This window comes from Coregonus clupeaformis, chromosome 27, assembly GCF_020615455.1.
Source record: "Coregonus clupeaformis isolate EN_2021a chromosome 27, ASM2061545v1, whole genome shotgun sequence".
In the NCBI taxonomy this organism is placed as follows: domain Eukaryota; kingdom Metazoa; phylum Chordata; class Actinopteri; order Salmoniformes; family Salmonidae; genus Coregonus; species Coregonus clupeaformis.
Genome location: NC_059218.1, coordinates 51,382,477 through 51,399,731, shown reverse-complemented (window position 1 = coordinate 51,399,731; position 17,255 = coordinate 51,382,477). Strand labels below are relative to the sequence as shown.

The 17,255-nt window shown below is 45.5% G+C and overlaps 1 protein-coding gene across 2 annotated transcripts; it reads right to left on the bottom strand.

Annotated features, from left to right (window-relative positions):
* On the bottom strand, positions 1 to 17,197 carry clgn (calmegin). Of its 2 annotated transcripts, none has more exons than XM_041851652.2 (14): positions 16,827 to 17,197; positions 15,099 to 15,320; positions 10,083 to 10,215; positions 9,758 to 9,899; positions 9,539 to 9,620; positions 7,409 to 7,601; positions 5,472 to 5,661; positions 4,679 to 4,792; positions 4,358 to 4,514; positions 3,276 to 3,491; positions 2,848 to 2,964; positions 1,916 to 2,072; positions 1,652 to 1,794; positions 1 to 1,325 (listed from the first exon to the last, which is right to left on the bottom strand). In XM_041851652.2, exons 2-14 carry the CDS (start codon positions 15,318 to 15,320, stop codon positions 1,242 to 1,244), a joined length of 1,950 nt encoding a protein of 649 aa, XP_041707586.2. In that variant the 5' UTR covers positions 16,827 to 17,197; the 3' UTR covers positions 1 to 1,241. The 2 variants fall into 2 exon arrangements, with proteins under 2 accessions (XP_041707586.2, XP_041707585.2); XM_041851651.2 differs by having other exon boundaries at positions 1 to 1,328; positions 16,827 to 17,194.
* Between the last annotated feature and the right edge of the window lie 58 nt (positions 17,198 to 17,255).

The following is a 17,255-nucleotide window of genomic DNA, read 5'->3' as shown; positions in this document are numbered from 1 at the left end:
ACCACCCTATTCCCTATGTAGTGCACTATTTTTACCACCCTATTCCCCATGTAGTGCACTACGTTGACCAAAGCTCTATTTCAGGGAATAGGTTCTAATTTGAGATGCAACCAGAGAGAGCTACCCCCTTTTTAACACTTTAGTTTGAATAAAAAATACTTCTGAAGCATAACAAATGCCAACAATAGCCAGAACTAGGAACTATATTCAGGGAGGAAGACTGGAAGCTGAGGAGAAGGGGATGAGTTGGGAGGGCTGGGGAGCTACGGGGATGAGTTGGGAGGGCTGGGGAGTTACGGGGATGAGTTGGGAGGGCTGGGGAGTTACGGGGATGAGTTGGGAGGGCTGGGGAGTTACGGGGATGAGTTGGGAGGGCTGGGGAGTTACGGGGATGAGTTGGGAGGGCTGGGGAGTTACGGGGATGAGTTGGGAGGGCTGGGGAGTTACGGGGATGAGTTGGGAGGGCTGGGGAGTTACGGGGATGAGTTGGGAGGGCTGGGGAGTTACGGGGATGAGTTGGGAGGGCTGGGGAGCTACGGGGATGAGTTGGGAGGGCTGGGGAGTTACGGGGATGAGTTGGGAGGGCTGGGGAGCTACGGGGATGAGTTGGGAGGGCTGGGGAGTTACGGGGTGAGTTGGGAGGGCTGGGGAGTTACGGGGATGAGTTGGGAGGGCTGGGGAGTTACGGGGATGAGTTGGGAGGGCTGGGGAGTTACAGGGATGAGTTGGGAGGGCTGGGGAGTTACGGGGATGAGTTGGGAGGGCTGGGGAGTTACGGGGATGAGTTGGGAGGGCTGGGGAGTTACGGGGATGTTAGAAAGTTGCAGCTGATGAAGCGAAGGTATTCTTTTTTTGAAAGAGAGGAGGGATGGGGGGGGGTCAGGGTAGCCTTGATGGCCTTAGAGAAAGAGGCGTAACGGATAGAGCGATTAAAGGAAGACAGGAATGAGAAGGGGATGGTTGTCATTCGACTGATGGAGTTGGAGGGGCAGCATCTTGGTCACTAGGACCACCAGTTGGAAGGAGGAGGGGCAGTATCTTGGTCACTAGGACCACCAGTTGGAAGGAGGAGGGGCAGTATCTTGGTCACTAGGACCACCAGTTGGAAGGAGGAGGGGTGTGAATGCTGTTTGAGGGGTGAGCGAGGGGGCGAGTTGAAACCCCTTATTCCCCGGAGAAGAGGGCATGCAGAGATGAGAAAGAGAGAGAGAGAAGGCTTCATTTGTTGTCGTTGGTCTTCATCAGTCTTTCCGTACCCTCCTCTTCCTCACAGCCTGTTTGTGTCCGTCCCCCACGCTGTGGCCCCCATCGTCTGCCTCCTCCTTCTGCTTGGAAACGAGGGAGGAAAAAGAAGGGATGAATGAAAGACAAGGGGTCCCAATGTCTCCTTTCTCCTGAAGTGTGCACTTGTTCACTACTTCCCATAATCTAAAAGCATTGGATTGGTGGAGGCATGGACTAGTGGGAGTTTCCACCATATTTCTTATACCAGTCATTTCAATGAAGGGAAGTGAACACTTTAGGAGAAAGGAGAGATAATTGGGGCAAAGCCAGAGTTTCAGAGGGTCAAATGTGTGAAATTAGTATTGTAGAGGACGTTTTGATCTTTCAGAAAACTAAAAAGGGTAATCATTATTTTTGGTGCCAGTACCTCAGCACTGACATCATCCGATGCTGCCTCATTGGACTTGGTCTCTTCCTCCTCCTCTCCTTCATCCTCCTCCTCCTCCTCATCCTCTACGCTGTCCCCTCCAGCCGCCCCGCTCTCCTCCTCCGCCTTCTCTTTCTTCGCTTCTGAAAGAGAGAAGGAGAAAGAAAGGAACAATTAACTGAGGAAAAGAGAAGAAGAAATATAGAAGAGAGAAAAAGTGAGGAGAGAGAGAGAGGGAGAGAGATCTCATGTCTTCTCTCTGACCTGCAGGTTTTGGACTCTCAGTAGCTTTGGCCTCAGCTGCTTGGACCCCCTTATCTTCCTCTTCCTCCTCCTCCTCTTCTTCATCATCTTCCTCCTCCTCTTCTACATTAGGTTTAGGCGGGTCCACCTTCTTGTACACATAGTCATCGTCTGATTTCTGTAGGAGAGAGGGAGAGAGTCAGAGAATCAGAGAGAGTCAGAGAGAGAGTCAGAGAGAGAGTCAGACAGAGAGAGAGAGTCAGACAGAGAGAGAGAGTCAGACAGAGAGAGAGAGTCAGTCAGAGAGAGAGTCAGTCAGAGAGAGAGTCAGTCAGAGAGAGAGAGTCAGTCAGAGAGAGTCAGTCAGAGAGAGAGAGAGTCAGTCAGAGAGAGTCAGTCAGAGAGAGAGAGTCAGACAGAGAGAGTCAGTCAGAGAGAGAGAGAGTCAGTCAGAGAGAGTCAGTCAGAGAGAGAGAGTCAGACAGAGAGAGAGAGAGAGAGTCAGTCAGAGAGAGAGTCAGTCAGAGAGAGAGTCAGACAGAGAGAGAGAGAGAGAGTCAGTCAGAGAGAGAGAGTCAGTCAGAGAGAGTCAGTCAGAGAGAGAGAGTCAGTCAGAGAGAGAGTCAGTCAGAGAGAGTCAGTCAGAGAGAGAGAGTCAGTCAGAGAGAGAGTCAGTCAGAGAGAGAGTCAGTCAGAGAGAGTCAGTCAGAGAGAGAGTCAGTCAGAGAGAGAGAGTCAGACAGAGAGAGAGTCAGTCAGAGAGAGAGTCAGACAATGAGTTGGTGGTTAGATAGATGAATATCCTCATAAATTGCAAAGAACAAAAGATATAGGAGTGTTGATTGGGTCTGTATAGTGAAAATGACAAGATGAATGAATATCAAACCCATTGGTGTTCTTTAGAAGAGCAGGCAACACCACTAACAAGTCCGTAGTGTGTATGTGTGTGTTACCTTGGGCCAGCAGAATAACACAGTCAGTCCTATGGGCAGACCAACAGTCAGTATGTAGACCACCCAGAGCCACGGTCTCTCCTCCGCTGCCATGGTCAACTGGGCAAACACACCTGGCTGGGGGGGAGAGAGAGAGAGGGAGAGAGAGAGAGATTAAGCAAATCTAACTGTGTGTGTTTGTGTGTGTTATGTGAATGAATATTCACTGAGGAAATATATAAAAAGTGTCTGTGTGTATGTGTATCTACGTGTGTGTACCTCGTTGGCACTAGCCACCAGTTCCTTGAGTCCCCAGCTGTCTCCAGCCCAGCGATCAGCCACCTCTTTGTACAACATGTGTATGTGTTGTAGATCTATCTGTGTATGTATGTAGAAATGTTCGCTGAGTGTGTGTGTGTGTTCTAAATCTGTGTGTGTATCATACACACCTCGTTGGCACTAGCCACCAGTTTCTTGAGTCCCCAGCTGTCTCCAGCCCAGCGATCAGCCACCTCTTTATACGAAGTGATGATGAAGTTATCAAAGTAGATCTCTGATGTCATAGACCAGAGCTCCAGCCCCACAGCTCTGAATGATGTCATCTGGAACGGAGCCAGGTCCTCAAAGTAGTCCGGGTTCTGGATCTTACGCGGGCTCCACACACCCTGGGACAGGAGAGGGGAGGTCAAATGTTACAGTAGAAGAGATTATTTAGTGTTCACACCCTGGAAGAGTAGGAGGAGGGGCTTCAGATCGTGTAATAGGCTATCAAAGGGACAAGTCACTCAGTAGCGACGTACGAAGGGTGGTATTCTGACTTGAGATCTGTGCACGCAGATTGTCATGTAAATCAATCATTGATGTCAATAGGAGACATTTGAGTGAAGCTCTGAATATCAGCCTTATAGATCAACAATAAGACAAGGATCTCAGCTCTGAATATCAGCCTTATAGACCAACAATAAGACAGTGATCTCAGCTCTGAATATCAGCCTTATAGATCAACAATAAGACGGGGATCTCAGCTCTGAATATCAGCCTTATAGACCAACAATAAGACAGGGATCTCAGCTCTGAATATCAGCCTTATAGACCAACAATAAGACAGGGATCTCAGCTCTGAATATCAGCCTTATAGATCAACAATAAGACAGGGATCTCAGCTCTGAATGTCAGCCTTATAGACCAACAATAAGACAGGGATCTCAGCTCTGAATATCAGCCTTATAGACCAACAATAAGACAGGGATCTCAGCTCTGAATATCAGCCTTATAGACCAACAATAAGACTGGGATCTCAGCTCTGAATATCAGCCTTATAGACCAACAATAAGACAGGGATCTCAGCTCTGAATATCAGCCTTATAGATCAACAATAAGACAGGGATCTCAGCTCTGAATATCAGCCTTATAGACCAACAATAAGACAGGGATCTCAGCTCTGAATATCAGCCTTAGACCAACAATAAGACAAAAGTGGACGTTCAAATAACCTAATGAAAAATCTGTCTTCAGGAAAGGAGTATGTTACCTGGTAGTTGAGGTTGTCCACCAGAGGGGCCTTCCACTTGCCCTTGTACTGAGGGTTGTTGATGGTAGGGGGTTTCCACTGCCCACATCCAGGGGCTGTCTCACACACTGGGTTAGGAACCTGAGGGGCCTCCCACTCTCCATCCATCTCCTCATCCCTAGAGAGAGAGAAAGAGAGCGATGGTGAGAGAGGAGAGAGAAAGGAGAGAGATGGACGTAAAGAAAGGAGATAAAGACAGAAAAAGGGGAGTTACTCAACATCTTTATTCCCAAAACAACCGCTTTTATTGATGTGTGTGTGTGTGTTCAGTGTGTGTTTTACCAGTCGTCTGGTTTGTCAGCGGCGGGGTCGGCTACAAACTCTGGCTCGTCGTCCAGCCATCCCTCTGGCTTCACAGCATCAGGGTCCTGGATCTTAGCTGGAGCCTCCTCATCCCTGGAACACAAGATGCCAAATGGTTTGGCATTAAAACCATGCATGTTGCCCAATATTACCCCTAAAAAAGGCACAATACGTAGAAATCTACCCATTAGAACAGATCTACCCCTTATCAGACTTGCTTTCAATGAGAATGACACAGCTAACTCAGTGGCCAGTTTATTAGGTACACCCATCTAATACTGGGTTGGACCCCCTTTGCCTCCAGAACAGCCTGAATTCTTCAGGGAATGGAAACATTGCTCAATTGGTAACAAGGGACCTAATGTGTGCCAGGAGGTCGCTTAGGTTGCCCATTCTAACGTTCAATCGAACAGTAACTGAATGCCTCGATGCCCGTCTGCCTGCTTTATATAGCAAGCCACGGCCACTTGACTCATTGTCTGTAGGAGCGAACCCTTTTTCATGAACGGGGTGGTGTACCTAATAAACTGGCCGCAGAGTGTATAACTCACATTTCTATATGAATTGGGTCAGGTCGCCTACAAAGCTATATACTGCAGCTTTAATCGACGCTTTATATCTACAGTCCTTAAGAATTTCGCTTTTAGAATATCAGCACAAATCCTTCAGAACTAGACACTCTCCTCAGTCAGGCCTGCCAATACCTGGTTTTCTTTTAGTCACGACTTCCCAAATTTTTTTCGCAAAAAAGTGGTGTTGAAGTTGAACCCACCAGTTGTCAGGTTTGACAGCCTCTGGGTCTGGTATCTTGGCCCTCTCGTCCCAGTCTTCAGGTTTAGAGTCAGTGGGATCGTCTATCTCCTTGGTGGGGTTGACAGGAGGAACCACATCATGAAGCAGAGAGCCACGACTAACACTGCTCTGGTCTACCAGGATCTCATAGCTGTTGTCTGGGTTCAGGACTGTATGGGGGAGAGAGATAGAGAAACAGACAGTTACGTGAGTTCAGAAAAGAGAGGAAGTTGTCTTCGACACACACATCCTCTCTTATCTCAATGCGTCTGTTACAAATTCCCTTCCGGTGACCGTTATCAGCACCACTGTTAGATTAATTTGGATTTTAAGAATAATGACTAAAGGATTTCACCCCAAATACAGTATAAATGTGTAAACTGTGTTATAATGTAGTGTCAACCCACTAACAGAGGGGGGCGGGACTAAACATTCCAGGGTGAAGGAGAAGGTGGAAACTGTTTAAGAAAGCCTCCTAAAGGTGGGCGGAGCAAAGTGCCTGTGTGTGTCAAGGGGTATAAAACGGGAGTGTATGGGTTTTGGTGAGCAGAGCTCTCCATGAATAAACATACAAAAAATCCTTCTTCGTGGTTGTGGACCTTGAATCATTGATGATTAAAACCAGAGCCTTACAACCTCTGGTAATGATTCAAGCTTAGGGGTGAATTAGAGATAGAAATTCACATGACAACCACACAACCCTGAGCTGCACACTCCACTCCCCCATCCCCGGAGCCTGAGAGTCTAGGGGGTACCATTAACCTGCCTCTCAAACTCACTCCACTCCCCCATCCCCGGAGCCTGAGAGTCTAGGGGGTACCATTAACCTGCCTCTCAAACTCTCTCGGACCTGTGTCCTGCTAGGTTGCTAGGGAGGTTACTAGGGGGCCGGACATCTGCCCATCCTTTTGACTCTGCAGGTCACACAATACTGTCAGTCTCCCTCAGGTAGTAGCAGAGAGCAACATCTCTGTCTACAATACTGTCAGTCTCCCTCAGGTAGTAGCAGAGAGCAACATCTCTGTCTACAATACTGTCAGTCTCCCTCAGGTAGTAGCAGAGAGCAACATCTCTGTCTACAATACTGTCAGTCTCCCTCAGGTAGTAGCAGAGAGCAACATCTCTGTCTCTGCCCATCAACAACTGGACTCATTTCTGAATCTGGGACGGTGTGCGTTCCCAAAGTGAGTTGTGAGACATTTGGTTCTTCATAGTCCTTTACTACTATTGCCCTCTGAGGTCACTGTGTGGTGTAATGTAATCTATACAGTCCCCAGTCATGTGTTACTGCTCCGCTCTGTAACCTTGTCTATTTATTCAGTGTGTGTGTACTCATTACCTCTGTTCCTGTCCATTACAGAACCACTGCCATCCCCACGTTCATCTCTAGTGTGTTTAAATAAAGTTCCTGTGTGTGTCAACTGTTGGGTTGCTTTTTCCCCTCTGACCGGGGGGGGGGGGCGGAGTCAGTGGGTCACAAACCAGCAAAACACATAGAGCTGGGTTGCTCTCTGTCATTGTCTTTCCACGATTCGTTGCATCCCTTCTCCCCGCCTCCTTCTCCCAGGTACCTCCCCCTCAGACCTTCTTCTCCCATGTGTTTTGAGAAGGAGGCGACAAGGGAGAATGCAAGGAATCAAGGAAAGATCTCTCCCTCAGACCTCCTTCTCCCATGTGTTTTGAGAAGGAGGTGACAAGGGAGAATGCAAGGAATCAAGGAAAGATCTCTCCCTCAGACCTCCTTCTCCCATGTGTTTTGAGAAGGAGGCGACAAGGGAGAATGCAAGGAATCAAGGAAAGATCTCTCCCTCAGACCTTCTTCTCCCATGTGTTTTGAGAAGGAGGAGACAAGGGAGAATGCAAGGAATCAAGGAAAGATCTCCCCCCTCTCTCTCTCTCTCTCTCTCTCTCTCCTACCCAGTGTGTAGAGATGAGTCTTCTTGTCGGTGTAGAACTTCTTCAGGTCGACGTCGGCCCTCTTGGCGTGTTTCTCCTCTAGATCTTTGTTCAGAGGGTTCCTGTGGCGGAAGATGAAGTGCAGCTTGTAGTCCTCGCCACACTTATCAGGACCAAACATGATGGTGTAGGGGGTGTGGTCATGAAACTGCTCCTAGAATAACACAACAGTCACGTACAGAATTACAGTCAGTTATAGAGAGAGTATAAATAAAAATAAATAATATTGATCATTTAGCAGACGCTCTTATCCAGAGCGACTTACAGGAGCAAATTAGGGTTAAGTGCCTTGCTCAAGGGCACATCGGCAGATTTTTCACCTAGTCGGCTCGGGGATTAGAACCAGCGACCTTTCGGTTACTGGCACAACGCTCTTAACCACTAAGCTACCTGCCGCTACTAGGCAATGTTAGAGCTGGAAGTAATGTTGAAAGCAGGGATTTTTCTGCCATTGAAATCCTTGGGCAGGCCGACTAAACATTGTTTTGGATGCCTTAGCGTCAAAGGCTGTGTGTAAACTTAGACGACTAAAAACAGATATAAAGTATGTAGAAACGATAATTGACCTATATATATATATTTTTTTTTATATATATATAATCTTTGAGAACTAAGAAGCACTTAAATGCTAGACAGTCAGGGAGAATATAAAATTGCAAAAACAATTAATTTTATGCAGTATTGATGTTTGAGCTAAGTAACACCGCATTAGTCATGGCAAAATGCATAGAATTGCAGGAAATTAGCCCTAAAACTGCAACATTATCTCTCAGCGCCATGGCAAAACGTGTAGAATTGCAATAAATTTGCCAAGATGTGGGGCCTCTAAAATGTCCTCTAAAATCTATCCTCGCTGACGGCGCCCATTACCACGCCCACCACCTAAGCCCCTTTTTGATCCAGAAAAAACCCTGGAAACTGCTCCTGAAATAACACAGACCAGTAAAGTACAGCATCAGTTATATATATATATATAGATAGAGTATACTAGCCAAGTACAGCATCGGTTATAGAGAGAGAGAGTATACTAGCCAAGTACAGCATCAGTTATAGAGAGAGTATACTAGCCAAGTACAGTCTTTGAGAGGCATATAATAGAGAGTGAGTTGGCTAACTTTAGTAGTGGGAGCCAGGTCAAAGTCAAGCACCAACAGATCGGAGACTAACCAACATCATAGATCAGATTATAGTAATGACACCAACAGATCAGACTAACCAACATCATAGATCAGATTATAGTAATGACACCAACAGATCAGACTAACCAACATCATAGATCAGATTATAGTAATGACACCAACAGATCAGACTAACCAACATCATAGATCAGATTATAGTAATGACACCAACAGATCGGAGACTAACCAACATCATAGATCAGATTATAGTAATGACACCAACAGATCAGACTAACCAACATCATAGATCAGATTATAGTAATGACACCAACAGATCAGACTAACCAACATCATAGATCAGATTATAGTAATGACACCAACAGATCAGACTAACCAACATCATAGATCAGATTATAGTAATGACACCAACAGATCAGACTAACCAACATCATAGATCAGATTATAGTAATGACACCAACAGATCAGACTAACCAACATCATAGATCAGATTATAGTAATGACACCAACAGATCAGACTAACCAACATCATAGATCAGATTATAGTAATGACACCAACAGATCAGACTAACCAACATCATAGATCAGATTATAGTAATGACACCAACAGATCAGACTAACCAACATCATAGATCAGATTATAGTAATGACACCAACAGATCAGACTAACCAACATCATAGATCAGATTATAGTAATGACACCAACAGATCAGACTAACCAACATCATAGATCAGATTATAGTAATGACACCAACAGATCAGACTAACCAACATCATAGATCAGATTATAGTAATGACACCAACAGATCAGACTAACCAACATCATAGATCAGATTATAGTAATGACACCAACAGATCAGACTAACCAACATCATAGATCAGATTATAGTAATGACACCAACAGATCAGACTAACCAACATCATAGATCAGATTATAGTAATGACACCAACATACCAGATCCAGGTCATCTTCGTCTGACAGCAGTTTGATGTAGGCTCCACCACAGTCAATACCATCTTGGAAATTCACCTCATACCTAAGGTAAACACACAAAGGTTTATCTAAAAGTTCAGTGGTTAATAAAAATTAGCACCAAGTGTCCTCAATAGCTAATTTTGGAAATGCGCTCTTATACACAAAACAAAAAGGTAAGTGGTTAAAGGTCAAACTCACTGTACGACTAGGGCGTCGTCCTGGAAAATGAAGGGTCTGTCCAGCAGGGAGGCGATGGCGTGATGTTTGGCCCGGGACTTCAGAACCAGACCCATATCTCCTGGTACTTTATTCTCCTTCAGCTGCTCCACAGACCACTTACCTGGAGAGAGAGGAGAGGAGGGAGGCGGGAAGGAGAGGAGAGAGGGTCAGGTGGTGGTGGTTGAAGAAACAGGGTCGTCTCTCACTGACACACTGGCAAAAGACACATGTGCGTGCCCATACAACACACACAAGTGGAGAGTGGGGTTGTGTAGAGTGTAGACAAAAATTGTCTGGCTGTTACCATCATATTTAGCAATTTCATCGTCTGCATCTTCCTTCATTGTCTTTGACACTTGCCACCTGTCCAGTGAGCCGTCATCAAAGGTCTCTGAGAAGTACACCTCTCCGATGGGAACAGGAGTCTTGTAGGTCACCTGTGTGTTTCAGCCAATGGGGCAGAGGTGTTTGTTTTGTTGTTGTAAAATAGAACACAAACTGAGGCATATAATGTAAGGCCAGGTCCCCATTCTTCATCCTTTTCCAGAAGTGTGCACTTGTACACTACCCGTCATGGATTTAATTATCCGTCATGGCTGTTAGCCAACCTGCCAGCTTAGTGGAGTCTGCCAATAGCATAGTCAGTGTAGTCAGCTCAGCCATACCCATTGAGACTGTGTCTGTGCCTCGACCTAGGTTGGGCAAAACTAAACATGGTGGTGTTCACCCTAGCAATCTTATTAGGATAAAGACCTCCTCCATTCCTGCCATTATTGAAAGAGATCGTGATACCTCACATCTCAAAATAGGGTTACTTAATGTTAGATCCCTCACTTCAAAGGCAGTCATAGTCAATGAACTAATCACTGATCATAATCTTGATGTGATTGGCCTGACTGAAACATGGCTTAAGCCTGATGAATTTGCTGTGTTAAATGAGGCCTCACCTCCTGGTTACACTAGTGACCATATTCCCCGTGCATCCCGCAAAGGCGGAGGTGTTGCTAACATTTACGATAGCAAATTTCAATTTACAAAAAAAAAATGACGTTTTCATCTTTCGAGCTTCTAGTCATGAAATCTATGCAGCCTACTCAATCACTTTTTATAGCTACTGTTTACAGGCCTCCTGGGCCATATACAGCGTTCCTCTCTGAGTTTCCTGAATTCCTATCAGACCTTGTAGTCATAGCAGATCATATTCTAATTTTTGGTGATTTTAATATTCACATGGAGAAGTCCACAGACCCACTCCAAAAGTCTTTCGGAGCCATTATCGACTCAGTGGGTTTTGTCCAACATGTCTCTGGACCTACTCACTGCCACAGTCATACTCTGGACCTAGTTTTGTCCCATGGAATAAATGTTGTAGATCTTAATGTTTTTCCACAAAATCCTGGACTATCGGACCACCATTTTATTACGTTTGCAATCGCAACAAATAATCTGCTCAGACCCCAAACAAGGAGCATCAAAAGTCGTGCTATAAATTCTCAGACAACACAAAAATTCATTGATGCCCTTCCAGACTCCTTCTGCCTACCCAAGGACGTCAGAGGACAAAAATCAGTTAACCACTTAACTGAGGAACTCAATTTAACCTTGCGCAATACCCTAGATGCAGTTGCACCCCTAAAAACGAAAAACATTTGTCATAAGAAACTAGCTCCCTGGTATACAGAAAATACCCGAGCTTTGAAGCAAGCTTCCAGGAAATTGGAACGGAAATGGCGCCACACCAAACTGGAAGTCTTCCGACTAGCTTGGAAAGACAGTACCGTGCAGTACCGAAGAGCCCTCACTGCTGCTCGATCATCCTACTTTTCCAAATTAATCGAGGAAAATAAGAACAATCCAAAATTTCTTTTTGATACTGTTGCAAAGCTAACTAAAAAGCAGCATTCCCCAAGAGAGGATGGTTTTCACTTCAGCAGTGATAAATTCATGAACTTCTTTGAGGAAAAGATCATGACCATTAGAAAGCAAATTACGGACTCCTCTTTGAATCTGCGTATTCCTCCAGGGCTTAGCTGTCCTGGATCTGCACAGACTCTGCGAGGGCCTGGGATCGGGAGAGACACTTAAGTGTTTTAGTACTATATCTCTTGACACAATGATGAAAATAATCATGGCCTCTAAACCTTCAAGCTGCATACTGGATCCTATTCCTACTAAACTGCTGAAGGAGCTGCTTCCTGTGCTTGGCCCTCCTATGTTGAACATAATAAACAGCTCTCTATCCACCGGATGTGTACCAAACTCACTAAAAGTGGCAGTGATAAAGCCTCTCTTGAAAAAGCCAAACCTTGACCCGGAAAATATAAAAAACTATCGGCCTATATCGAATCTTCCATTCCTCTCAAAAATTTTAGAAAAAGCTGTTGCGCAGCAACTCACTGCCTTTCTGAAGACAAACAATGTATACGAAATGCTTCAGTCTGGTTTTAGACCCCATCATAGCACTGAGACTGCACTTGTGAAGGTGGTAAATGACCTTTTAATGGCGTCAGACCGAGGCTCTGCATCTGTCCTCGTGCTACTAGACCTTAGTGCTGCCTTTGACACCATCGATCACCACATTCTTTTGGAGAGACTGGAAACCCAAATTGGTCTACACGGACAAGTTCTGGCCTGGTTTAGATCCTACCTGTCGGAAAGATATCAGTTTGTCTCTGTGAATGGTCTGTCCTCCGACAAATCAACTGTACATTTCGGTGTTCCTCAAGGTTCCGTTTTAGGACCACTATTGTTTTCACTATATATTTTACCTCTTGGGGATGTTATTCGAAAACATAATGTTAACTTTCACTGCTATGCGGATGACACACAGCTGTACATTTCAATGAAGCATGGTGAAGCCCCAAAATTGCCTTCGCTAGAAGCCTGTGTTTCAGACATAAGGAAGTGGATGGCTGAAAACTTTTTACTTTTAAACTCGGACAAAACAGAGATGCTTGTTCTAGGTCCCAAGAAACAAAGAGATCTTCTGTTAAATCTGACAATTCATCTTGATGGTTGTAAAGTCGTCTCAAATAAAACTGTGAAGGACCTAGGCGTTACTCTTGACCCTGATCTCTCTTTTGACGAACATATCAAGACTGTTTCAAGGACAGCTTTTTTTCCATCTACGTAACATTGCAAAAATCAGAAATTTTCTGTCCAAAAATGATGCAGAAAAATTAATCCATGCATTTGTTACTTCTAGATTAGACTACTGCAATGCTCTATTTTCCGGCTACCCGGATAAAGCACTAAATAAACTTCAGTTAGTGCTAAATACGGCTGCTAGAATCCTGACTAGAACCAAGAAATTTGATCATATTACTCCAGTGCTAGCTTCCCTACACTGGCTTCCTGTTAAGGCAAGGGATGATTTCAAGGTTTTACTGTTAACCTATAAAGCGTTACATGGGCTTGCTCCTACCTATCTTTCCGAGTTGGTCCTGCCGTACATACCAATACGTACGCTACGGTCACAAGACGCAGGCCTCCTAATTGTCCCTAGAATTTCTAAGCAAACAGCGGGAGGCAGGGCTTTCTCCTATAGATCTCCATTTTTATGGAACAGTCTGCCTACCCATGTGAGAGACGCAGACTCGGTCTCAACCTTTAAGTCTTTACTGAAGACTTATCTCTTCAGTAGGTCATATGATTGAGTGTAGTCTGGCCCAGGAGTGTGAAGGTGAACGGAAAGGCTGGAGCAACGAACAGCCCTTGCTGTCTCTGCCGGGCCGGTTCCCCTCTCCACTGGGGTTCTCTGCCTCTAACCCTGTTGCAGGGGCTGAGTCACTGGCTTGCTGGTGCTCTTTCATGCCGTCCCTGGGAGGGGTGCGTCACTTGAGTTACTGACGTGATCTTCCTGTCTGGGTTGGCGCCCCCCCCTTGGTTTGTGCTGTGGTGGAGACCTCTGTGGGCTATACTCGGCCTTGTCTCAGGATTGTAAGTTGGTGGTTGGGGATATCCCTCTAGTGGTGCGGGGGCTGTGCTTTGGCGGAGTGGGTGGGGTTATATCCTTCCTGTTTGGCCCTGTCCGGGGGTTTCTTCGGATGGGGCCACAGTGTCTCCGGACCGCTCCTGTCTCAGCCTCCAGTATTTATGCTGCAGTAGTTTATGTGTCGGGGGGCTGGGGTTAGTTGGTTATACCTGGAGTACTTCTCCTGTCTTATCCAGTGTCCTGTGTGAATTTAAGTATGCTCTCTCTAATTCTCTCGTTCTCTCTTTCTCTCTGAGAACCTGAGCCCTAGGACCATACGTCAGGACTACCGGGCATGATGACACCTTGCTGTCCCCAGTCCGCCTGGCCTTGCTGCTATTCCAGTTTCAACTGTTCTGCCTGCGGCTACGAAACCCCCTACCTGTCCCAGACCTGCTGTTTTCAACTCTAAATGATCGGCTATGAAAAGCCAACTGAGAGACCTGAGCCCTAGGACCATACGTCGGGACTACCGGCCGTGGTGACTCCTTGCTGTCCCCAGTCCGCCTGGCCTTGCTGCTATTCCAGTTTAAACTGTTCTGCCTGCGGTTATGGAACCCCTACCTGTCCCAGACCTGCTGTTTTAAACTCTAATGATCGGCTATGAAAAGCCAACTGAGATTTATTCCTGATTATTATTTGACCATGCTTGTCACTTATGAACATTTTTGAACATCTTGGCATGGTTCTGTTATAATCTCCACCCGGCACAGCCAGAAGAGGACTGGCCACCCCTCATAGCCTGGTTCCTCTCTAGGTTTCTTCCTAGGTTTTGCCTTTCTAGGGAGTTTTTCCTAGCCACCGTGCTTCTACACCTGCATTATTAGCTGTTTGGGGTTTTAGGCTGGGTTTCTGTACAGCACTTCGAGATATTAGCTGATGTAAGAAGGGCTATATAAAATAAAATTGATTGATTGATTTAATTATTTGGCTGGAGGGAGTTTCCACCAATGTAAAACTCAGAACTGTGGAGAATCGGGACTTGGCCTAGTACACATTTACTGACGTGGTTTTCTGAAGGCCACAGATAAAATGCTGGTTATGACAGTGAGGCTATAGTTAGGGTTTAGCTAGCTAAGGGTACACAAAAATAATAGGGAAATGATGAGGGTTTCAAACTCAAAAGGGTAGATACACTGGAGGGTGTAGAAAACATACTAGGCATGCGTCCAAAATGGCACCCTATTTACTAGATATTGCACGACTTCTGACGAGGCCCCACACACACGTGTGTGCTGTTGTCACAAGTAGTACACTACATAGGGAGTAGGGTGCCATTTCACATTTTCACACCTAGTTCATCCCACTTCCTATTGGGTGACCTTTGACCCTTGAACTTTGACTGACCTGGAAGGAGACGTTGGCATCGGCTCCCTTCTCCCCTTCCGCCTCTCCCTCGACTTCTCCCTCTATCTCTGCCGAGTCTTCCCCATCCGCTACCATGTCTTCCACCATAGCTTCCTCCGTTTCATCCTCCATCTCCAGGTCATCCTGAGCCTCAGCCTGGGACACAGAGAGAGCCAGGAGGGAGAGGAGAAGCACACACGCCCAGCCCCACCACAGCTTCATCTGGAGAGAGGGATGGATGGATGGGGGAAGGGAGGAGAGAGTGGGGAAGGGGTTTGGACGGAGGTGGAAGAGGGTGAGGGGTTGGGGACGGAGATTGTGAGAGGAAGGGGGGAATGGAGAGGGAGAGGGTGAGGGATGAGAGAGGAGGTGAGGGAGTGACGTGACAGTGGGGATGGAGAAAGTGTGAGGAGCGGGTGAGGGTGTAAATGGAGGATTTGAGGGAGAGAAGCAAAGAAAGAGGTCAGGAATAAGGATAATACTGTTCCAGACACTGTCTTTCTATCTACAAAGATTTTCTAAAAACAAAATGTGGTTTAGTCACTTCCCCAAATACTGTAATGCAATTTGGCCACATCCAAGGAAATGGATGGCTTTCACCAGAGCCAGATTATACATGGCTCTGACTTTTCCAATAAAAATATATTTCTGAATTTAAAAAACAGACGCCCTAAATCAGATTTCAAATATGTGTACCATGAAATACAATTACTCGCTTGAAATATGGTCATATCTGGAATGAAGTTATGAATCCATATGAAAATGGTTTGCTGCATTTCAATGACTTACAAAATATTCACTTGTCACCGACCAGGTGTGACACTTTTCATATTATACCTAGACAAGCATTTTATCACCTTGAATCAATAAGATTCGCAGCTACAATTGAGTGAAGGTTGAATATGGCTTGATACAGTATTTTCAAAATCAATGGCCCTAGGGGCTGGAGTAAACATAATGTCGAGCTGAATGATGGAACGCTTGGGGGAGATGGATGGGGGTCGCCAACAAAGCAAGGAGCCACTGCCCCTCAGGTCCAACTTCAGTTCCCTAGGGGATGCCCATATGCCCCGTGGGAGCACCAAAATGTACCTACAGCTGTCGACCAGAAGTGTCCACAATACTCCACATAGCAAGGATAGCTAGCTATGACTCCTGAAGCTACTACTACTACTACCACTAGAACATTCTGCCAGGCTAAGCGCATTATCAAGACATCACATCAGCAAGCTATCTTGCATCATATGTCTATCACATATTTTTATAGGAAGCAAGTTATTAAAGATATATATATAAGTGAAGTGTCAGCAATTTGGTATTAGTTAACGTTACTGCGCAAGTAAAGCTAAATAACTAACTAGATAGTTAACTAACGTTTTTCGCGATCGTTCACGGGATGTCCCTTCCTATCTCCTGCAACCGTCCGTGTGTAGCGCGAATTTGCGGGCTAGCATAGCGTTATCAATAGCTAGCTATGTGGTTACTAAATGCAATGACATTTCAGACATATTCATAAAGCATAACGTGCAAAATGTAAACATATTTCCATTCTGAGCAAACGGCCTGCCTGAGCAAAATGCTAACGTTAGCGAGCTAAGTTAGCTAGCTAGCTAATGGCTATGCTAAACTAACAAAATGATGTGTTGCAGTTGTCACACACACACAGTCAGTCAGGGAAGAATGAATGAGTGTAGCTAGCTAAGTTAGATATTAAACAAGCAAACAAACCTTTTGCAGTTTGAAAAATATTCAAGTTGTGTGAGGTTTTTCTGCGCCAATATCCTCAAAAGACCTTATTTTCACTGCGTTCGACCCACTTCGAATAAAACGCGGGCACCAAGGCCTGAAGAAGCTGTCTGGAAAGATTGCTGTGGAGACCCTCGAACGTCGGTAACCGGCAGCGGTTGGCGACTTCTACCAACTGCGCATGCCTGGGGCATAGCGAACCAGCGAACGCCACTGGGGTGCTCATTTCAAAATAAAAGTGCTGTGTCTTGTTTAAGACAAACTACTTTTCGTCCTAGATTTCTATGTACACTCCCTCAATGCATAACAGTTGAAATATGTGTCATCTAAATGTTATGAAATCATTAGCTTGTGACCGTTATCTTGTGAGATAAATCCATGCACAAAGAGATTTGTCCTAAATTAATTGAT

Coding starts and splice junctions, on each gene's coding strand:
- clgn (XM_041851651.2), bottom strand. CDS start 15,320: ATGAAGCTGTGGTGGGGCTGGGCGTGTGTGCTTCTCCTCTCCCTCCTG. Junction 4,515..4,678: donor GCTGACAAACCAGACGACTG/GTAAAACACACA, acceptor CTCTCTCTCTAG/GGATGAGGAGATGGATGGAG. Junction 1,795..1,915: donor TGAGAGTCCAAAACCTGCAG/GTCAGAGAGAAG, acceptor TCTCTCTTTCAG/AAGCGAAGAAAGAGAAGGCG.